The sequence below is a fragment of the Anolis carolinensis genome, chromosome 1, assembly GCF_035594765.1.
Source record: "Anolis carolinensis isolate JA03-04 chromosome 1, rAnoCar3.1.pri, whole genome shotgun sequence".
Taxonomy (NCBI): Eukaryota; Metazoa; Chordata; class Lepidosauria; order Squamata; family Dactyloidae; genus Anolis; species Anolis carolinensis.
This window is the reverse complement of record NC_085841.1, coordinates 180,761,919-180,785,926: the sequence shown is the minus strand read 5'-3', so window position 1 is coordinate 180,785,926 and position 24,008 is coordinate 180,761,919. Positions and strand designations below refer to the sequence as shown.

Sequence of the window (24,008 nt, the reverse complement as noted above, 5' to 3'; positions counted from 1 at the left end):
CTTCAGTTTGGATATGCTTCCCTATCCTCATTTAAACATAAAAATGCCACTGAGTGATATGTAATCTCTCAGCATATCTGGATATATTTCCAATCGATAAAATGGAAACAGTGAAGTAAAATGGACAAGATTACTGCAAGGATACAATAAAATTATTACCCATACCTAGTCTTAGATTGAGTGATTAATTACTGGTATGTTGAGAGGGCAATAACTGTAATACTTTAACATCAAAATGTTGTGAAAATCCTTGGGTCACAGGGCATAACATCCAGCAGCAACTCCTCCCAGCCCCCAAGTTTGAAAAACTGGATTAAAGCCGGTTTTAGGAGGAACTACACTATGGATGTTGTCCTTGTGGTTCTGGATTGTCTCACACTGCCCTGATAGTAAAAAAAGGACTAGATGTTGTTGATGTAGCTTCAGGTTAAGGTAAGAACTTGGAGAAAAGAAGAGGCAAAAGCTTTGCAAAAATAGATTTGGAATTTGTACCCACTATGTTGATCAGTGAAAGATCTTCTTAAAGTGAAAGTAAGATTTTAGTAAATATAATAAAACAAAAAGGTCAGCAATCACTCATATAGTTATTTATCATACAAGATTGCCATCGGGATTTACTTTCTATCTTATACAATTTGCAGACCAGTAAGTATATCTGAGATTTAAATGGTCATTTCAAAAGTCACACTATCAGCAAGTTAGACCCTTTGGCCAAGAACACCCACATGGGGCTGAATGGGCAATTGCAACCCACTTCCAACCAAGGTTGCTTGGCTTGTGCATTTGCACACTCTTTTTCTCCTTTCAGCAACTGTCATGTGGGAAAGTCAGACATTGCACCGTGTGTGTGTGTTTGTGTGTGTGTGTGTGTGTGTGTGTGTGTGTGTGTGTTTTCAGTCCTGTAATACTGAAAAAAAGGAAGAAGGCGAGACAAAGCCCAAACATGAGCATGGAAGTTATATAAAAAGTAAAATAGCTGTGGTCTCGCTTGGTTCAAATTCAGAAAAAGAAACTGGTTCAACTCTTTTTATAATTTACTTATGTAATTCATATTTTGCCTTTTCCCCCCTAAATAAGGGCACCCTGGAACCCTCCAAAGGGGGACACACATCCCATTCCTCTGAATTGTTTCATGCTGTATTTCATTTTCTGCCTTTTGATCATGGCCCAAGTTTTATTATGTAATTAATTATGTATCTTTTTTTTAAAAAAAAGAAGAGCATATATAGATTTTTAAAAATAGACAAATTGATATAATAAAATAATTTGTTATGATCTATTCAAGTTCAGTGGAGTGTGTTGTATTGGTGTGGCAACACATTTTTATGAGCATTCCACAGAGCATTCTGATCATCACAAACCATACAGCAAAGTCCTAAAATGCAGGCAACGATGTTCATCCATACAAACATATACATTCAAGCAGTTTTCAGCCCAGATGTTCCATCAGGTAAATTAAAAAAATCAAGCAAATACAATCAACACAGTTCTTTACTGCTTTAGCCCAGCAGAATGGAGGATGAGAAACGGAGATGAAGAAGAAGCAGTCTTGACTTGCAAGGGAGGAAAAAAGTGAAGTTAAACATAGAAAGCACCCTCACCTTGGGAGCCCTGAGCAACTTCATGATTATTGTTATTGTTCCACAGCAGTTAAAAGCAGTGTAACATTTTTCAGGGCTTTAACTGCTGAGGGGCAGGAGACATGTTCTGGAGGGAGTCTAGGCAAGCATCTCATGGACTCCATCCAGAAAGGGACATTATGTGTAACACATTCCACATATCATCAATACAATGCCACCTTCCAGTATAGTACCAGAATAATCTTATGTAAAATTAATGTTTTAATTGTCTGTTTAATTAATTCTCCATTTTACAATTACTTTCCTCAATAAAACAGTATTAGTAAATTAATTATTATTAGTAATTAATAAAGTGCACCCCAAACTAGTGTAAGAAATTGCTGTAATACTTCCAATATCCAATGTGTTTCCTCATTTTCCTGAATTTTAAGATGTGTGAAATAGTTTTGTATATTTTGCTGTTCTTGATACCACAGAACTAGAGAAATTCTGGTCTCTTCTTCTTAAATGGGAAAAATTATTTTCGGTCTATGTACTAATTTACTGCTTCTTTTCATTTTATTTGGCTTGTTTGTTTTGTTTTTGGTTTTATGTTGAACTGTTATTCTTAATGTTGGTATTTACTTTTCTTGACTGAACCACTGCCTTGCTGTCTCCGAAAACAGAATGAGACTGAAATATTTGAATGATAAACAAACACACTTTCTACATTTATTTCAAGGATATGATTCATCCAATAATTATTTGAATTGTTTCCTATTCCAAACTAAATTTTATTGATTTACTCGTTTTCACCTGACTCCCACAGATTTGTTAGCTTTCCTCTATCAGCTTCCATTAACTACTTCCTTGATTCTTTTTTATTCATAAACATCTTAGATTTTTATATCTACAAAAGTAGTAGAATTTGAACAAGTTATGGTTTTGAAATTATAACTTCAATAATCACCCAGTAAAAAGTGTCTATGCTGGTTGGGAGATTCTGAGAATTATAGTAAAAAAAAGGGAAATAATCCAAGCTCTGACTCATAGAGAGGTCATCATGCCTAAAAGCCTCAGATCTTTTAGTCACTGAAACTAAAATTAACAAATACACACAAAGCACTAACTAGCCCATTTGACAACACTCATAGATCAAGGGAAGTATGAAAAAAACTTTCTATGCTTAGAAAATTTCAATGATAGCTTATTAAAGAAACATTAAAGAAACAATATTATTGGGTCACCATAAGTCGATATGACTTAAAGGCATATACACAGACATCTCTTTTCAATAATGTGTTGCACAATAAAGGCTAGGGAAATACACAATATTAAATATATACTACATTTTTTTTAAAAAAAGTATCCCAACTGGTACAATAGAAAGAATTCTCCAAATGATCTACTAGAATTTAGTGTCCCCAGATGTTCAAAGTTATCTATCATCATAAAATGCCTGACTACCTTTAGTTTTCAGAGCTTACTGGATTCTGCAATGCAGGTCACAATGAACTGTAGTGGCCACACTTGTTTCTAGCCCTCCCACAATTCCTCCCTTTACACTTCCCTCCCTTCTAAGAGTGCCAATCCTAAGCTAGAACATGTATAGGATTTAACAGTAAACTATCCTGTTTACTTCAAACAACAAAAGTGCTCATCTGAAGCTTACCCACAAACTTCTGTGGGGTGGAGCTTTTACGCTTTCCCATGTTGCTTGTCAGCTTCTCTATAACAGCAGGTCTTTCAAAAGGCACCAGAGTAATATTGTTGTCCATCCCAGGTTCTTGATCCTTACAATCTTCCATAGTAGATACTATATAAAACCAGAAAGCCAAATCAGATAGATCTACCTACACTTCCAACAGAAATCTGATTAAATAAATAAATGAAATGGTCAGCATTGTGAGGTTTGCAAACTGTAAGCAGTCAATGGGTGGTTATAGCAGTGCTAGGAACTTTGTGAGAGTCATTCAATGAGGCTCTCCATCTTTGGCTGGTACACCTATGGTTGGGGCATTAGCTCCTTGTATCTGAAGGCTGGGATGAAGCAAGGAGAAGGAGCTACACTTTCTCATGGAAACAGTTGGAGAAATATGAGAATTTGGGAAGGTTAGAACAAGCCAAAAGCTACTAATAAGTGAACAACATGTGTACAACTTGTGTGCTAAATAAATTAACAATATAACAGTGCAATCCTAAATCAAAAATGCACCGGCAATACGGAATTATGAAGAGTCAGAGGCTTCTGTGCCAGCTGTCTTCATGCCAGTGCACCCACCTTCTACTGTCTCATGTCAGAGATCAGCCTGCAGAAAAATTTGGCAGTCAACTGTTCTGCTGGCTGAGATCAGCTGGCAGAAGAGCCAAGAAATGGAGCAAAGGGAGAGAGAAAGAGAAGGGACAGAGGGAGAGCGGAGCCAGATTACGCCAGATTCAAATTTCTCCCAGGCCAAAGAAACAGCTGCTGAACTAGTACAAAGTTGGGTCAGGATCAGGATAGTCATAAGTGATTTCCAATATCTTTGAGAGGGATTTGTATTCATTAAGAGTGATCCAGGAGGGTAAAAGCAAGTCAGGAGACTGCTCTATGATATTTTAAGGTTTGTAACTGTTTTTATGTGTTCTCAGTGATTTCAACCAATTTGTATCTTTAATTATATTTTCATTTTTATATACTGGGGATTTACAATTGTATTGTTTAAACTGCTGTGAGCCACTTTGTGTCTCAATCACAAGAATAAAAGTGGGCTAAAATTAATTGATATAATAGTAATAATAATTCATAACAGCTTCAGCTGTCTTACTGTCAACCCTCAACAATTTTCATGAGTTAGGATTGCACTCTAAGTGATTTCAGGAGAATAATCTGCATGGCTTTAGCAAGAATTTCCAGGATATTCTAATTATGAGTCAAATGGGGGATAACTAAATATTGATCACGCATAGTGGTACATAAAGCTTTAAAAATAGTGCTGTCATGATCAGAGATAAAATCATTAAAACAAAAGAATCCTGTTTAATGTAAAAATAAACGGTCTTCCATATTAGAATACTAGTTGCTTTTTATTCCTTGCTTCAATTGGTGCCACCTCTTCCACTACACACAATATTGCTTCACAGCGGTTGCATAAATCGTCTCTACACTAAAAGCAGAGGGGATGCAAGCCCTAGAACATCCCAGTAAGGTATTTCCTCAAATACTTACAAATTATAAAGCAAAATTCTAACAAAGATATAATGTGGGTGGGGATTGATAGAGAGAAAATTGGGAACAAAAGGGAAGTGAAAGAAAAGTAGAGTCAGAGAAACTGAAGGAGCGGGAGAGTTAATTAAACTTTTTTTTCCATTCTAAAAGGTGGAAATGTCCATATTTATAAGGTAAAAATTAATGTGATGGGCAGGTGACAGGAACATTACCATAGTACCATGCTCCTCAAGTATCCATGTGCATTCTTTCAAATGATTGAATGGGCTGTATTCATGAGCAACTGGAAACTTTAGAGGTGCTCACAGCATGATCGGAAATCTAGAAAACAACCATTCCCAACTGAATGGAGAGAGTCCTCCACGCCTGTAATTTCACAGGTAAAAACACTCTGCAGGCATTAAACTGAAAAGACATAAATCCCTCTTCTACACAAGCTCACTCATACCACATTTATTATTTATTCATTAATTAGATTTGATTGATAGTTTGCTCTTCCTCACAGGAACCCCAGGCAGTTAACATTCTTCATAAACACACACACACACACACACACACACACACACACACACACACACACACACATAATGAAGCAATGAAAATGATTAATTTTCTTGTTCACCCCAAAAATTCCATTTTGGGGGGGAAATGATAAAGCATATCAACCACCACTGCACAGATATCAATAGAGAAATTGTATATGTCCCAGAGCTGTTCTCATGCCAAGAAACACTGCTGGCTCCATACTACTCAGGATATTAAGATATTTTTATTTGCCTGGTTGATACACTGCTGCTTTTTTCTTCATTTCTGCAGGATAGGCAAGGGGCAAAATGACCATGACTAGGCTCTAGCTTCCTCAAATTAATATTCTTCCTTGAAAGTTGGTTGTATATGCAGGTTTAATGTCTGAAAATAACACACACAAGCACTAAAAGCACACTACAAATGCGTGAATCTGATCTGTAAGGTGCAAGTAAGAACCTTACAAAGCACAAAAGATGGAGTAGGTGACCACTGAAACAAAACAGAGACTGTAACTGAAAGTGCTGAATGCATTTATTTGTCATTTCCTGTATGTTTGGTTGTTTATTTTCCCAACTGAAGGTTTAAAACAACAACACAGTTCTCATAATATAGTCTCTTTTATCTGAAAATGCTTAGGAGATTTCTCCCACCCATAACGACTACATTCAGAAGCATGGGACATGCTGATCAACATTCCTTGAACAGCCCCCAGATTCATATTTATTGAATCTGGGGCTGTTCAAGGATATGAGAGGTAACCTATCATGTTAAACAGAATACAGCAGGTAGATATGAAGGGACTTCTAGAGGCTGATGTTGCAGCTATAGAGGCAGCAAGCTCCTGAAGGGAACTCTGCTCATAACTGTTTTAAAAGCAGATGTAAGGAATTTAGCAGCAGCAGTGCCCTCCAGATTTTCCTCCACATGGAGGTACTCATAAAAAGACAGAATTTTACCATATTCCCATATATAAATCACCATGTATTTACAATGGTATCTAAATATAAATATATAAATTAGTATATTTTTAAAGCATGGTTCTTTAACAATTTTTATGATTTTCATCACCATAATAATCCTGTGAAAAATGATATGACTATTCCCACTTTATAGGGGATGAAATTTCTTAAGAATGTGTACGGTTTCCCCTGAACCAGCCACACTGAAGTTGAAAGAAAGAGATGGAGGCAGTAAGTCAGATCTAATAAGAAAACCCAAACTGCTTATTTTAAATGCATAACAGCTATGCAAAGCTAATAATGACAACAGAAGAGTACCAGGAAGAAGGAAAGTATTATCCCTACTGAATCTAACTTGCTGTTTAAAATCACTTTTGCTAGGCTCAAGTTAATTATAAAGAACTAGCTGTGCCCGGCCACGCGTTGCTGTGGTGAAGTCTGGTGGTATGGGAAATAAAATATTGAGGAATTGGTGGTAGTTAAGGTAAAGGGTAAAGGTTTTCCCCTGACATTAAGTCCAGTCGTGTCTGAGTCTGGGGGTTGGTGTTCATCTCCATTTCTAAGCCAAAGAGCCGGCATTGTCTGTAGACTCCTCCAAGGTCATGTGGGATGACTGCATGGAGCGCCGTCACATTCCCGCCGAAGCAGTACCTATTGATGCACTCACATTTGCATGTTTTCGAACTTCTGGGTTGGCAGAAGCTGGGGCTAACAGTGGGGGGTCCAGAAGTTCAGCAGCTGAGCGCTTTAACACGCTGCGCCATCAGGGGATATTATTTCCTAAAGGTGGTGAATATACAATATTTCTGATTTTTTTGTCTGTTGGGCAAGTATGAATGCTGCAATTAGGGAAAATGATTAGGATGTAATGGCCTTTCAGCTTTAAAGCTTGGCTGTTTCCTCCCTGAGTGAATTTTTTGTTGGGAGGTGTTAGCTGGCCCTGATTGTTTCCTGTCCGGAATTCCCTTGTTTTCAGAGTGGTGTTGTTTGCGATATTTTATGTGCTTCTACTGTCTGTGGCCCTGAGAAAACAGAGGATTTGCCAGACTTTGGTGATGGGAATACTTTGTTGGGTGGTGTTAGCTGGCCCTGATTGTTTCCTGTGTGGAATTCCCCCGTTTTTAGAGTGTTGTTCTTTATTTAGTGTTCTGATTTTAGGGATTGTATTGTTCTACCACAGTAATTTTTATATATTCTGATTTTAGTGTTTTTGAATACTTGGAGCCAGATTGTATTCATTTTCACGGTTCACAGCAACACAATAATAATAATAATAATAATAATAATAATAATAATAATAATAATAATAGATAGTAATAATAATGACTTTGGTAATACACACTGCTTCACTCCCTTCTCAGCTTCCTTTCTGGAAGAATCCTTTCTTGGGAGGTGTTAGCTGGCCCTGATTGTTTCTTTTGTGGAATTTCCAATTTCCCTGCTTTCATCAGAGTGTTGCTCATTATTTACTGTCCTGGTTTTAGAGATTATATTATTTCATATTAAAGTAGAGTCTCACTTATCCAACATTCGCTTATCCAATGTTCTGGATTATCCAACACAATGTTTTTGTAGTCAGTGTTTTAAATTCATTGTGATATTTTGGTGGTAAATTTGTAAATTCAGTAATTACTACATAGTATTACTGCACATGGAACTACTTTTTCTGTCAAATTTGTTGTATAACATGACGTTTTAGTGCTTAATTTGTATAATGATGTATAATTTGATGTTTCATCGGCTTTTCCTGAATCCCTTCTTATTATCCAACATATTCACTTATCCAACGTTCTGCCAGCCTATTTATATTGGATTAGTGAGACTCTACTGTATATTGATAATCTTATATTATCTGCTTAGAACTGGATTATATGAGGCCCCTTCTTCACAGCTGTATAAAATGCACACTGAAGTGGATTATATGGTAGTGTGGAGCCAAGATAATCCAGTGCAAAGCAGATAATATAAGATTATAAACGGGTTATATAGCTGTGTGGAAGGGCCTTGATTCTACACTGCCATATAATCCAGTAAATTAGATAATATGTGGAAGAGGCCTAAGTGAGGCCTAACTCTGCCTGTCCCCTGGGCTGAGTGGGTTGCTAGGAGACCAAGTGGGCAGAGCTTAGCCTTCTAACTGGCAGCAATTGGATAAAAACAATTATTTCTCTCCCTCCAATTAGGACTTTATTTTTCTTTTCTTTTTATTGTATCAACCTAGAGGCGTGGATGATGGGTTGTGTTGTCAAATTTCGAGGTTGGGGGGCCTGTAGTTTTGCTGTTTTGTCCGCTCCCGTGATTCCATCACTCTTATATTATATATATATATATAGAGAGAGAGAGAGAGAGAGAGAGAGAGAGAGAGAGAAAGAGAAAAGAGAAGAGAAGAGATAGAGAAGAGACAGAGATAGATAGATAGAAGATTGGATAAGATCCTTAAGTATAAAGATGTATCATTCAATAATTATAACTGTATATTTATATTACATGCAATATTACTAATAATATTGTAATATAGTCGTATAATATATTGTATGTAAACCGCCCTGAGTCCCCTTCGGGGTGAGAAGGGTGGGATATAAATGTTGCAAATAAATAAATAACAATGTCAGAATCACATAGGCTGAAGTATTTCTGATACAGTACAGCCCCGGTTAACCGAGCTCAGGGTAACTGAGGCTCCGTATTATCTGAGGCGCCACCGGGGGCCTCTCCTTCTCTAGAGTTCAAGAGAAGGAGAGGGAGAGGGAGAGGAAGGAGGAGGCGCTTCCCAAGGGGCAAGGGCTTGCACAGGACGTCCCTCAGCAAGATCTTGGCCCAGGCAAGAACCTCGGCATAGCTGCTGCAGCGATCACCAGGCGAGGGCTCCTCGAGGGACGTCTCCCCGGATCTATCTTGGCCAGGCCCTTGCTGGAAGAAAATGTTTCATCCAGCACTGGCTGAGGAAAATCCACGGTATGCTCCACGTTTCTTGGAGGGACATGCCCTTGCTCCAACAGGGCCCGTCACTCTGAGAAACGAGGAGCATGGCATGGGAGATCCGGGGAGAAATCCCTCAGTGAGCCCTCACCCTATCCGAGCCATTCAGTTATCTGAGATGGGGCCTGCCCCTTTATCTCGGATAACTGGGGCTCTACTGTATCTATGTATGCTTTTGAGAGCTGGACAATGAAGAAAGCTTGAAATGTGGCACTGGAAGAGAATTCCACAAATACCATGGACACCCAAGAAGACAAATGAATGGGTTTGATAACAAAGCAAGCATGATGTTTCCCTAAAAGCCAAAAAAAACCCCACTCATAATCTGGATATGTCACGAGATGACATGACTCTCTGGAGAAGACACAAATGCCCCGCAAAACGAAAGTGGTAGGAAAAGGGATAGACTGCATTACAGTTAGATTGATTCAATTTATGAAACCATAGACCCCAGTATGCAAGACTTGAGAAGGGCTGTTAATGACCAGCGATCTTAGCAGTCGCCATAAACCACAGCCAACTTGCTGTGAAACAGCAACATAGCCACTTTTCTGCCCCAGGAGGAAAAAATGCACAAAACACAGTGATCAATGTTTGGAAGGGAAAGAAAGGAGATTGTTTCCCAGATATACTCACATCACCTTTCTCACCCAACTCTACCCATTTTCTCCGATCTTTTCCTCCCATGTGCAAAATGTCAGTGAGATGGGAACATTTTGAATACGGAAATGGCTGGAGGCTACAAGGTTACTAACCCTTTCCTCTGCCTTTGTGTCATGCTTGAACTGGCAGCTCCCACATATCTATCTAATCCTTAAAGCCTCACTGTTGCTGTGTTAATATCTAATTTGGAGATTAAATAGTAGCTACTGAAATATTTTGCATTCAATCCATTCCATAGCTAAATGCCAACCATTTAAGCCATTTTAGTATTATTAAAGTTGACAACCTAGAGCTGTTAAACGTGAGCACTTGGCTGGATCAGTCTAGGAACTGAATTCCCCAGTATCCAAAACCAATCTGTCCTACCAACACTCATATTTATGATGGTTGATATGAAGATATGTGCTAAAATGAATAGCAATGAGGATCTTTCCTTACATGACGCCTTTCCCCTGAAATTGGGACTCAAGGCAGCTTACAAACACAGTCTCCACAGTTTTGATTTTATTGCATTTATGACAATAATTCTGATTACTCTGTTGCATCCATTTGCCATTCATAGAAAGTAGCTTTTACGAAACATGTTCAGCCAAGGATATCCTTGAGCTAATTGTATGGTAGCAGCACTATGATTACGATTATTTAAAAAAGAAACTTGGCACATAGAGAAATAGGTTTCTAGAAAGACACTATAATAAATCATCTTAATTTACATGCCCTCCAGGAGTTTAGTTACTTAATGAAAACTTCATTTAGTTCTCCGTCAGAATTGTGTCTGAGAGAAAATGAGAATGGATCCTATTTCTGTTTTTTTTTTTAAATTGTTTGACAAGCAGTCTTCTATAAATACAATCAGCTAGTTAACCCCTCCCACCTCCAGGTCCCATTCCCATCTTTTCACTTGCTGCTTGAAATTCTCTCCTACAGCAACGTCCTTCTCTTCATTCAAGTCTGTCATTTTAAAAGGGTATTTTTGTGAAGATTTTAGTACAACCTCTTATTACTTATATAAAAGCTTAAATATCCTAAAGGCACCAGATCCCCTCTGATCTTGAAAGCAAAGCAGAATCAACTCTGGATGAGAAGCAGCCAATGCATACCAGGTGCTGCAGGCTATATTTCAGAGGAAGGAACTGGCAAAACTATCCCAGAGAAAATCCTATGAAATCATGGGACACCATGAGTCAACAAGTGATCTGAAGTTACTGTGTGTACACACCTCAACTTATCCCTGGTAACAGTGATGGGAATTGTTTAAGACCCAAAATGTTGTTGAACTGCAACTCTGAGGAGCCCTTCCCACCATAGTCAATCATGAGTCATGCTGGAAGTTGCAGTTCAACAATATTCAGTGAGCTGTCTTATTCCGGCACCTGTTTTATGGAAACCAAGGGTGTTTCACTCATTCACAGTCAACTACACATGTAGTTGTAATTGATCATAGACATTTTCTAGCTCTAGCATTCATTCTAGTCCAGTTGTTTTCAAACTTTTTCAGCTACGGAACCCTTTTTGAAGCAAAAGTTTCCCATGGAGCCCCAAGAAAGGTTTACATATTACATTATCTATCTATCTATCTATCTATCTATCTATCTATCTATCTATCTATCTATCTATCTATCAGGCATGGGCAAACTTTTGAAGAATAATTTTAACAAACATAACAGTATTTCAGTGGCCATCGAGTCCAACCCCCTTCTGCCATGCAGGAAAAGCACAATAAAAACACCTCCTGAGCAGTGGGAAAGAAATAGGGTTTTGGAAGAAAGGAAGGTGAGGGAGAAAGGTTTTTGGCAGCAAGGGAGGTGAAGGAGGCGAGGAACAGGAATGAGGAGAGAAAGCTTGGAGGGGGAGAAGGAGGAGGAGGGGGAAACTGTGGAACCCTTCTGTATGTTTTGTGGAGCCCCAAGGGCTCTGTGGAGCACACTTTGAGAACCACTATTCTAGTGTGTATATACTCCAGTCATGTTAGAGAAATGTAAAACGTTACTAGGAATGACTGCACCTATGATTGGTTATAATCATTATAATGATTATAGCCTAATGAATTAGACTATCTCTGAGTAAAATGGTTTCAAGACCTATGGACTACATCTGAGAACACAAATTGGGTATTCCTTATCTGAAATACTTGGAACCAAAAGTACTTTGGATTTAGGACTGTTTTCAGATTTTGAAATAATAATAATAATAATAATAATAATAATAATAATAATAATGATGATACTTTATTAATACCCTGCCCCATCTCCCAAAGAGGAACTCAGGGCGGCTTACAATCATAAAATAAAACATAGGTAAAGGTAAAGGTTTTCCCCTGACGTTAAGTCCAGTCGTGACCGACTCTGGGGGTTGGTGCTCATCTCCATTCCTAAGCCAAAGAGCTGGCGTTGTCCATAGACACCTCCAAGGTCATGTGGCTGGCATGACTGCATGGAGCGCCGTTACCTTCCCACTGGAGCGGTACCTATTGATCTACTCACATTTGGCATGTTTTTGAACTGCTAGGTTGGCAGGAGCTGGGGCTAACAGCGGGCGCTCACTCTGCTCCCGGGATTTGAACCTGGCACCTTTTGGTCCGCAAGTTTAGCAGCTGAGCACTTTAACACACTGTGCCACCAGGGGCCTATAAAACATAGTCAATAATATAAACAAGGTAGAGAACATATCAAATTTAAAACAAAACAAAAAAATAACACAAAACAACCAAAATATCATTAACCAATTATATATAAAAACAATTTAAACAACAACTTAAAAGTCCAAGGCATTGCTCTGTAAAAGATAACCCATAAAATCCAATTGATATTAGGAATGTTTACATTTTGCCATTGTCAAAGGCCTGTTTAAAAAGCCGTTTTCTTCCTAAAAGTCGTAAGTATGATCATATATATACACAATGAGTAGTCTTGGAAATGGGTTCCAAATCCAAAAACAACATTCTTTTGTGTTTCATGTATATATTATATACATACTTCAACTAATTATGTGGAGAATTTTGGATTTTGGGGTATTTCAGATTTAGAAATTCAAGATAAGGGATGCTTAATCTATAATTGAACTCTAGTCAAATTTCATCACTGAATGAAATATGACACCTCTATTTAATCAGTATCACAAAACAATGCAGTGAGTTCCATCACCTGGAAAACTTCCTGTCTTGTTCATGAAGTGTGACAGTCTACCATTCCACAATTATGAAGAAAATGAATCAACAACAAGTACCTGAAATCAGGGCTAAATGAATTATTCTGAAGTTACTTCTGAGAACAGATAGTAAAGATCCAGAGTACAAGTTTTACCAATTTGACAACTAGAGCTAATCAGAAAATCTCATCCAGTCAGTTTCATATCTTGGCCAGAAAAGTCCCCAGCTTGATTTCTCTGCTTCTTAGTTACACTCTATTTCAGGAGTCCCCAAACTAAGGCCCATGGGCTGGATACAGCCCTCCAAGGTAATTTACCTGGCCCCTGCCCTTAGGCTCGCCCAAAGTCTGAAATGACTTGAAGGCACACAACAACAACAACAACAACAACAACAACAAACCTAATTAACTTGACTATCTCATTGGCCAGGAGCAGGCTCACACTTCCCATTGAAACCCTGATAGGTTTATGTTGGTTAAAATTGTTCTTATTTTAAATATTGTATTGTTCTTTCATTGTTGTTGTTTTTTTGCACTACAAATAAGACATGTGCAGTATGCATAGGGATTTGTTTGTATTTTTTTCGAATGATAATTTGGCACCTCAAAAATCTGAAGGATTATGGACCAGCCCTCTACTCAAAAAGTTTGAGGACCCCTGTTCTATTTGGATACAGATTGCACTTGCAGCAATTGCCAAAATTTATAGTGCTCCAGTAATTTAATACTTTAACCCAGCAGGTTTTTTTGTGTCAGGAGTGACATGAGAAACTACAAGTCACTTCTGGTGTGAAAAAATTGGCCATCTGCAAGAACTTTACCCAGGGGACACCTGGATGTTTTTATGTTTTTACTCTCCTAGTGGGAGGCTTCTCTCATGTCCCCGCATGGAGCTGGAGCTGATAGAGGGAGCTCATCCACGCTCTCCCCAGGTTGGAAATACTGGATTAAAGAAATACTGGATTAAAGAAAAGGAACATGAAATGTTACCAAGGGAATGGGGACACAGCAAATTGAGAAGTTCCCTGTGTGGATGATCTGCAGTGTCCCATTCTGCAGTGCTAGAAAAACAGGGGAATATTGGTTTAGGGGGAAGAATTTTTATTTGGAGAGAAAATGCCCTAACTTCACTCTTCCCATTATGTCTCTGCAAGGCGGAAAATGGTCCTGAAAGGGGGTGGGGGGTGTATGGTAACCAATGGAAAAAAGAAGGGGCAACATCAGCTGGACTCCTGCTAAAATTGAATGAAAGAGGTACACTGAAAAATTTGCTTGTAACACCCAAAGTCTTCAGCAATTGAAGATTTTGGGTGTTAGAAGCAAATTTTTCAAGTGGCTAAAGTGTTTCCACTGTCACTCTACCCCCCTTTCTCACTGCCACCTCCTCTAACTACATCAGCCAGGGAGCTTAACAACCAGCCACACACTTCAGTGCCTGAGAAAGCTAACAGTCTCAGGCCTCTCCCTGGAGATGGACCCGCAATGAAAGCCACTGCAATGGGGGAGGAAGAAAGTCTTGAATGCTTCTCTGCCCATTTCTGGTCTGAAGCCACAGTATCTGTGCAGCAAGTCTTTATATTTTAGGCTTATCATCTTCCTGAACTTTTTTATTGTCGTCATTATTATCATTTATATAGCGTTTTCAAGTTTACATGGTGCTTTACAATAAAACAAGCAGACAGGGAGAGGGAGAAGAAGGGATGATCCTGCCAGAAACATACTACCTAAAATATTTGTGCAGACACATATATACACAGAGAGAAGAATGAATAACAAATCACAAAACTATACAATACAATTGCAAAGTCAATCATCCAGATAAACTGCAAAATAAATAAAACAAAAACTCAATATAATCCAAAGCAAACTGACAATACATGTAATTAAAATATACAAGATTAAAAAACATTAAACTAAACTCCCCGAAGCTTTGGAAAATAAAAAACTTTCAAATGAGATTTAAAAATAGCGAGGGAAGGAGCTGTCTGAAAATGCTAAGTGAGACAATTTCAAGAGTATGGGGCAGTGAGTGGGAAAGGATGCTGAGCCAAATGAAGAAAAAAACCCTTTGTTGGATGAGGAGCCTAGAATTCCTGGAACTCTGATCATGAGCAGGCTGGTAAAAGGAAATAAGTGTTGCAAGATGGGGGGAAAGGGGTTGTGTAGGGCTTTTAATGTCAGCACAAGAAGTTTAAATCGATTCCTAGAGGGAATGGGTAACCAATGAAGAGATATCAAAAGTGTGGTAACATGATCAAAATAACAGGCCAAAAAGATAATCTTAGCAGCAGAAAGTTGAATGGGAACCAGAAAATGATGGTGAGATAATGGAAGACCAGTCAAAAGAAGATTACAATCATCAAGGCAGGAAATGACTATGGCATGAACTAAGATCTTTGCAGAGAAAGAAGAAAGAAAAGGTTTTATTTTGGCAATGTTATAATGAAAAAACTTGACATATACTTTGCTATAGCTTAAATATGAGGAGTAAATAAAAACAAGACTCTGTGGTTCCTTCACAGGATAAATGAGAACACTATTAATGGTGATGGCTAATGTATGTTATAAAGGTGGTTTTGGAGGAAAATTGAGAAGTTCAGTCTTTGCCATATTATGTTTTATGTGGCGATGAAGCATCCATTCTGAGTAAGCTGAAAGATGTAGGTGTAATACGATCTTTGATATCAGAAGAAAGTTCTGGAATGGAAAATATAGCTATCAACAGCATACAGCTAATATTGAACACCATATAAACTTGTAAGATTACTTAAAGATTGTGTATATAGGGAAAATAATAAAGGGGTGAGAACAGAGCCCCATGGGACGCTAACTGAAAGGGGAAAATAAGATATGTGACCTCCAGTTACCACATTAAATGAGAGGTAAAATGTAAACCAAGTGAGGATTGAATCAGTTAGGAGATTAGTACAAGGCTTATAGCAAACATCAGAAGCTCCCTAACCATGAATTGAAGTGCTCATAATTGCATGACATTGTTGTTAAATCACTTCAAAGCAGTGTTCAACTCATTGTCTGGCTGCCCTTTTCAATAAATGGGGACTCCTGTTTTTAGGCAGCAGAAAGTGTTTTGAAGTGGTGTGACAGGTCCAAAGGACTTCTGCAGTGAGTTTAGGAGACACACATATTTTTGTGGATATGTTGTGGGCATAACTTTCAACTGCTTCACTTCTCTGTCCCCAAGATTTCAGTGATTCTACTTCCAGCAAGCAGCCTGAGAGGACTTCTGCCTGGAAAGTCATAACTTCCCATTTGTGCTCTGTTTGCTTTCCTTTAAAAAAAAAAATCAAGTAACTGTGAAGTTTTGCAAGTAATTCCAGGCACTGATAGGGATTTCACTTCTTGATCAAGCATTTCCTTAATGTTTGCAAGACTTCCTGTGTCAGTTTTGCAAATGTTTCAGCTTCTACATGCCCTGGCTTCACAAACAAGATTTGCTAATCATAAGTAGGCCTAACCATTGCAGAAAGAATACACAACATAGGAAAATGAATATTTTATTAATATTATAAACGCTTGCAGGGGCAATGCCTATGCACTTTGAAAATGTGAAAGTAATGCAACAGTGAACTTGCAGAGATATGAAGTTGCGGTCTCACAAGATTGTGAACTCTCAGAATTGTGCAATGCTTCTAGGAAAATAGATAAAAAGAAGGGGAATGGGTGAAGAGAGGCAATGCACAAGTTGAGAGGAGTCGATGTCTGAATTGCTACAGTAAGCGAAAATAACTTTCAGCATTCTGAAAGTGTTTACAGCATTTCTCCTGTCTTTCTCTGTTTTCTGGGATGGCCAGAAGACCAGAAGGCTTACTGTGACTTTTCCTGTCTTTCCCCTTCTCTCTGATGCTTGGAGTCAGGTAACACCCAACTTCCGAAGATGGCTCCTAAGTTCTGCTTCCATGTGCTATAGAAATAGAGTGCTCCAGAATCCCATCAGATGTGCCCTTACTTCATGTGATGGCCTCCGTGAGACTCTATTTCCAAAGCACATGGAAACAGAGGCTTTAGTCCATCTGGTGAGGTCCTCAGTTCTCAGCCAGATAGGTTTTGCAATGCCAGAACCCATTTTGAGGACCATGTGTGGCAAAGCCCTAAATCATAGGTCGTGAAGCAAATATACAAAGGACATGATAAGTTGTGTAAAAAGCTGCTAGCCTTTGCCTAGGGTTGTGACTAGTTGTGGGGCAAGTGAGAAAACAAGGCTACGTTTCTTGAGCATCAAGGAGTCGTGTTCAACAAATGGTTACTCTCTTCACAGAAGCCACCCCCTCCCACTCTCCATGCCAAAAATGACTAATGTGCCAAAAGTCAGAAGAATGCTATGAACCTGATTGAAGTTGAGCCAGGCCTTGGTCTGAAATCCAAGAATTAGTAACAGAATGCTTTTGAACCACTACACATCTGCAAGGAGTCCACCCCATATATGAAATTACAGGCAGGAGAGAATTTTCTTTATTTTATTAACATGGATTGTGTCTTCTGTTTTTAATGTTTCTTTTTTGTTGTTGTCTGCTCCTCATAAATTGGCAAAAGGAAAGAGGTTCTTTACAGTTCAGGCGTTGCTTACGATTAAGGACAGTGCAGCTATATCTGTAACAATAATATTTTTTTAAAAGTATGTGCAATTACTTCCTCAATAAAATATATCCTTGATACTTTTATACCAAGCCAAGTTAAACATGGCACATTTTATTTTGCTAAAGTAAGAAAATACATTTCAGTCTACAAAGAGTGGTAATACAATTTGAGCATGCCACATCTAGAATGGTAGAAACAAGAAGCGTTTGGATTTAAGATATTTTGGGATTTTGGAATGCCTGTATTTGCATATTCATACATTACAAAATATTTTGGAGACCATACCAAAGTCTGAACACAAGATTCATTTGTGCTTCATATACATCTTATATACACAGAATGGCAGTTTTAGACACAATTTTAATACTTTATAATTATTGGTTTTCATTGTATCAACATTTGGTACAATGAACAATACATTGCTGTTGATTACCAGCTACATGGAGGCAAGACTCAAATCCTGTCATAAGCTACTTAGAATAGACAAGAGCTACAATCCTATGATCCAAGGATCTTGTTCTGAGGATCATGAGAATTATTAGATATTTTCTTTTGGGCTCCCAGTACTTACAATGGGAGAACTTTTTCTCCAAAATAGAAAGGGAAAAACATGGAATCTGGTTCAGTTGACCCCTCCCCCCACCCTGGCCAACCCCTGCCATCACCGTGGCAGGACTTTGGATGAAAGAGTTTAAAGAATTGCATAAACCCCCAAGATTGCTCCTTATTCCTGACTATGCCGATAAAATGTTTTCCAAATAATCTCTAAGAATCTTGTCATAAAACAGATTTAGGATAAATGTTATAAACATAAACTTATAAAAGTGAGACCTTTTCTTTACAGTTCTTGGGATTCCTCAACTAATAGTGCATTCCCTTTATGTATTTGTAGATAGGCTGCCAAGGAAGACGATAAATGTAAAATCTTAGAATCCCATAAACCTGTTTACTTTGTATTATTTGTACAGGATACTCTTGCTAGGATACATAGAATGATCACTCATTTAACACAGTCACCCAAGTGCCAGCTAAGCAAGCAAACTGTAAGTGGGAAAACACACATTTAAACACACACACACACACTTCATGTTTACTTTCATAATGACTGCAATATACAGATACAAAATCGATGATTTTGTTTCCTTCTGACTGTATGAGTTTTAAATGAAACTAAGGTTGTATCTACAGTAAAGAATTAATTCAATCTGACACCATTTTAACTGCTATGGAATTATGGGAGCTAATGTTTTTCCAGGCCTTCTCTGCTAAAGAGTGGTGTATCTCACCAAACTACAGCTCCAATGATTCTGTTGCACTGAGTCACAGCAGTTTAAGTGGTGTCAAAGTGAATTAATTTTATAGTGTAATACCAGTCATAGTCAAAGCACAAGATCAATTCTGTAATTAAGAAATGCTTGACAGGTATCATATGGTGCTTATTCACAATTAAGTAGATGACGTGCACTAGATAGCTTAAAATTAAATTTAAACCAATTTATTGTATAAAGTTCAACTGAACATACAACCATTTATTGTGGACATTCAGGAAAAGTTCGAAAAACAATAGAATAAAAAAAAAACCCTGACACTCGATAAAATCACCATCACATTAGCTGAATTGGTATATGCCTGAAACAGAGTCACCCATAAAGAGGAAGCTCAGAAGTTTTCTGCTATTCCTGCTTTTTCCCTTCTGCTCAAAATTAATCATGTTCTTCACCTCAACTTATTCAAGTTCAGAGTTCATTTGTTTATAAATGAACCTATTTATACCCCACCCTATATCAGAAGATCTCAAGATTTATTTAAGATTTATTTAATGACAATAAAATAATTTTAAAAGATGAAAATATACTGCAACTTTTATCAGATAAGGTTCAATAATTTAAAGTATTTAAACTACTTAAAACTAGGTATGGCATCCAATAACTTCTGGAAATAAAATATATGCATTGATGCACCAACATATTATAACTTTGTGATGGCAGAGGATCAGTATAAATCAGACTTGTGAAACTCGGACATTTTTGTCAAGAAGCATGTTGCCTTGCTTTTGTTTAACCATTCTGCACTACCATGGGGCATTTTAGTCCCACAAAGTTGTTCTTGTTTCAGAATCTACACAGAATTAGATTTACAATTTACTAATCATACAATAAAATCAAGTTAGAACACTGTTTTCTCCCTAATTTGGGGGTGCCAATATACTAGCATAAAAATGAAACCTTTTTAGGCAAACCATGTGTTTTGTTGTTAGGGGGTTGCCACTGTTTGGCTTCCTGTCTTTTAACATTTGTGCGAGAAATACTTGATTTCACATACGGCAACATTCCTTTCAACACTTTACAGCACTTTGGAATTATTATAGGAGTGAAAACATATCTCATAACTCACATAATAAAGGTGAAGGTGAAGTCTAGTCGTGTCCAACTCTGGGGTTCGTGCTCATCTCCATTTCTAAGCCAAAGAGCCGGCATTGTACTCCAAGTCATGTGGCTGGCATGACTGCATGGAGCACTGTTACCTTCCTGCCGGAAGAGTACCTATTGATCTGCTCACATTTGCATGTTTTCAGACTGCTAGGTTGGCAGAAGCTGGGGCTCATCCCGCTCCCTGGATTCGAACTGAGGACCTTTCGGTCAGCAAGTTCAGCAGCTCAGCGGTTTAACCCACTATGCCACCGGGGGCTCCCATAATGCAAGGTTATTTAAATCCTACTAGTTTATTTAAATATTTGTTTATTGCCACTCAGCTTAATAGAGCCCTCCAAATAAAGTAAAGAGATTTTAAAATATTTTAATTTTTAAAACAAACGAAAGTTCCTTTAAAATTAGGGCTTTTAAAAATAAAAAAATTACACCCATATAATTAAAATGGTATCAAATCTTAAACTTGATTGTAAGCACCAGGCTTTCAACACAATTTAAAGACAAACTTTTATAAAAGAAGACATATACTACTGTGGCATAGAAATGTGGAGAGATGTGTCACCGATAAGAGCCCACAACAAATCGGAAACACTTCAACATCTCCAAAAAACCAAAACCAAAAATCCAAAAAGCAATGCATGCACTACAGATATCAAGTGGTAAATGGTTGCAGTGATGGAAATTTCTGGAAGTGTCTGTTGTCAGTGAAAGCTTTTACATTAAAAAAAAATAGTATTACAAACCTAGCTTAATTTGCTCGCTCACTCACTCATGGATTATGCAATTTCCAGATCAGGATATGGTTCTTGGTGTTTTATGATGTTCTTTTTTCATTGTACAGTTCTTAAGTCAAGCACAGGACTGCAGAGCTAAAGTTCTGTGTACTGAAGAGGGCCAGTAGGTAAAGCGGGGCCTTGGAAGGTAAATGTTAGTGCTTTCCCTCCAAAAATTGTTTGAAACTATACAGTGTGAAATTATATTTGAAGAAAGAAAGAATGAGTAACTAGTGTTTGCCATTTTGGACCTCATGTAAACTATGGTCAGCAAAAGACAGTAAGTGAAGGAAGTGGGATTGCTCAAGCACATGAAGAGAGGAAGGTGCACATAACTCTTTTGGCCATTATATATGAATGGCACTCTCAAGTGTTTCCATCAATGTTATTCTGCTGATCGGACACTTTTTGATCTAATGAGGCTTTTGTGCACAGAAATAAAGAGAAGAAATCCTCTATGTGCTCACTGCTTTTTAACCAGATCAAATAGCCTGGCTAGCCTTGGTGACAGTCCTCCAGGGTTGAAAATGCTGCTCTTGAATGGCAGGTCAGTAAATAGAAAAACAAGAGACATTCAGAATTTGATCCTGAACGAGCTGGCTGACCTGGCCTGTATTACAGAGACCTAGGTTGATGAGATGGGGTGTAATCTCTCTCAGTTCTGCCACTGTGAAAGCAGCAGGAGAGATGGCGAGAGCAAGAAGGTGGTGTTGCAGTGGTCTATCATGATTCCATCTCTCTTACTAGGTATCTCATCCCACAGTCTGCAGAGTTTGAGTACATATTCCTAAAGGTGGGTGGCCAGGACAGAATAGGGATTCTGCTGGTATCCCACTCACCCTATTACTCAACAGTATCCTTTCCAGAACTACCTAGGGTGGTCTCAGGGCTGGATTTGGAGTGGCTAAATTTAATTGCTAAAATACCAAAATCAAAACATTATCTGAATTTAAGCTATTCGGCCAGAAAGGGAAAAGAATAGCACAGTATCATATATGTTGACAAATGGTAGATTGTGTGAAAACCAAAGAGTGGACTGACAACAAATCGGATATAGGAATTACAACTAAGGGTTTGTCCCAAGTAGTGTCTGGCATCCCACTCGATACTAGGCACACTTTGGATCTTGTTTTCTGTGTGGGATGGGATGATGGTTGACCTAAAGAGGCATGTGGGAACTTTCCACAGTTCCATTTTTGTGGATTGTTTATTACCCGGTCAGGTTTAAAGTCACAAGGACTCAGAAGTTCTGCATGGGTGAAGAACCGATTACAATGGTTGATGGATTCCTGATGATCCTTGAGAATTTTCCTGTCACCTTGGCAGGCTGTTGAAGCCCTGGTTGACCTCTGGAATTAGGAAATGGCCAGGTGATGGATACAATCACTTTTACGGAGTGGAGCCAAACCAGACCCTTGGTTCTCCAGGAAATTGGTGGTGATGAAGTGAGTGAGACAAGAGACTAGAGCAACATTGGGAGAAAACTTGAAACCAAACTGACTGGACACAGTTTATTTGAAGGGCTACTCCTAGCAATGCAGACAGCAAAGAAATCATTTTGATACCATGACTGCATCTGGAAAGAACAACCCATTGGGGCAGTTTCAAATGGTCAGATAATTACTTCACACTTGTACTCAAGGGGCAAATTCTAACAATCAAAATCCTGCTGTGAAGTATTTATATGTCAAATTGCATATACAATTAGTCCGATTTGTTTCAACTTGGATGTTATAAGCGATACAGTTCAAGATAATGTAACTTTGGCTCTTGTTTGTCCAGTGTTGATGGATAATGCAACTTTACATGAATGGGAGGTTTCTTTTTTATGGTTCCTGAGGGGAAAAGCTGGCCATAAGGTTTAATAGACCTCTACTTCTAAAAGAACTTCTGTAGTCCTAAAAGGATTAGGCCGAGGAATGGAAATCTGCAGCTCAGAGAAATACATGTATTATCGGAGGGAACTAAAATCAGATGAGTTTGCATAGATTTACAATTTTGATTAAATTTTTACTTGAAGCTTAAGAAAAATCATCATCAACAAGAATAATAATATGCAGACAGTCCACCACAATTTGAGTTTTGAGTATTTGATCATTCCCTGATTTTATTAATATGTTCTATCTAGGTATATCTATGTCTTCTAGTTTAACTCTGACAGAGGATGACTATAGTTATGTTGAGAGGCGCAGATATTCTTAGAGAGAGCAGATAACACCTTTTGGATTTTCTAGTTCCCTTAGTGTGGTTCTATGTTCTATGGTCTTGTTCTGGGGATATCAAGATTCCTAGTGGGCTTTTCTCTCAGGTAAAACAAATAGTGTTTTTAAATTTGTTGGTTTTTTGCATTTGCTGAACTCTTGTTCTGCTAACCCCAGCAAATGTGGAGGGCTGACTGTAAAAAAATGCACATGCAATTTAATAGTATTTGCCTACTTATCATCATATCATGCTTTACTGGTTTAGAGAATATCTCACATTTGTTTCCAAAATGTTACTCAAAGTGGAAAACAGTAACAGTAAATAGCATAACTGAATAAATCCGATTGCATTGGAGAGCAGTCTGTATCCACCATATGTCAGTTCAATGCATGCTGCAAACATTGATATGACCTACGTAAATTTACTGTAGTATTTTCCACCCACATCCTCTAATATTAAGCAGGACTGCGTATTTTCCAATGTAACTTTTTATGGGATGTGAAATATGTGCTACATGCCTCAATATGTCTCATTAATTTAAAATAAACATTTTAAATACTTTCAATCACCCTGATTCAAAGCTCAAGGGCATCAATGAGCAGAATTCCTGTGTCTGCCTGTTCATTACAGAAAATGAACACAGCAGTCCTTCCAGCTGGGAGCCTCTCCAAGTTCTTCCTCTGGCAAAGAGCTGAATTAGGGGAAAGGCAAATTCATTCTTCCCTTTACTCCCTTTTATTATAACAGTTTCATTTTAATGCTGTAGTGCAAAGAATACTCACAACTTGTCACCCTCAGCAGGACAAAATGGCACAGAACAGGAAGATACCCGTTGAGAAAAATGGGTGATACCCAATATAACTTTTTTTGAATTTTGAAATTTAAAAATAACTCACTTGTTTTTCACAAAAAAAATTTTTGCAAGTTTTTCTTTGCATAAATATTTCTTTCACAAAAAATCCAGAT

General features: G+C 38.0%; 1 protein-coding gene across 6 annotated transcripts in view; it reads right to left on the bottom strand.

Annotated features, from left to right (window-relative positions):
* ikzf2 (IKAROS family zinc finger 2) overlaps positions 1 to 24,008 on the bottom strand; it is a 129,286-nt gene that overhangs the window by 16,019 nt on the left and 89,259 nt on the right. For 4 of the 6 annotated variants that reach the window (XM_062961047.1, XM_008113480.3, XM_062961055.1 and 1 more), the window contains one exon: positions 3,232 to 3,375. The exons of the other annotated variants lie outside the window; for them this stretch is intronic. In XM_062961047.1, the coding sequence (XP_062817117.1) occupies positions 3,232 to 3,375 (144 nt within the window). The remainder of the gene's footprint in view (positions 1 to 3,231; positions 3,376 to 24,008) is intronic. 6 annotated transcript variants of the gene reach the window in all.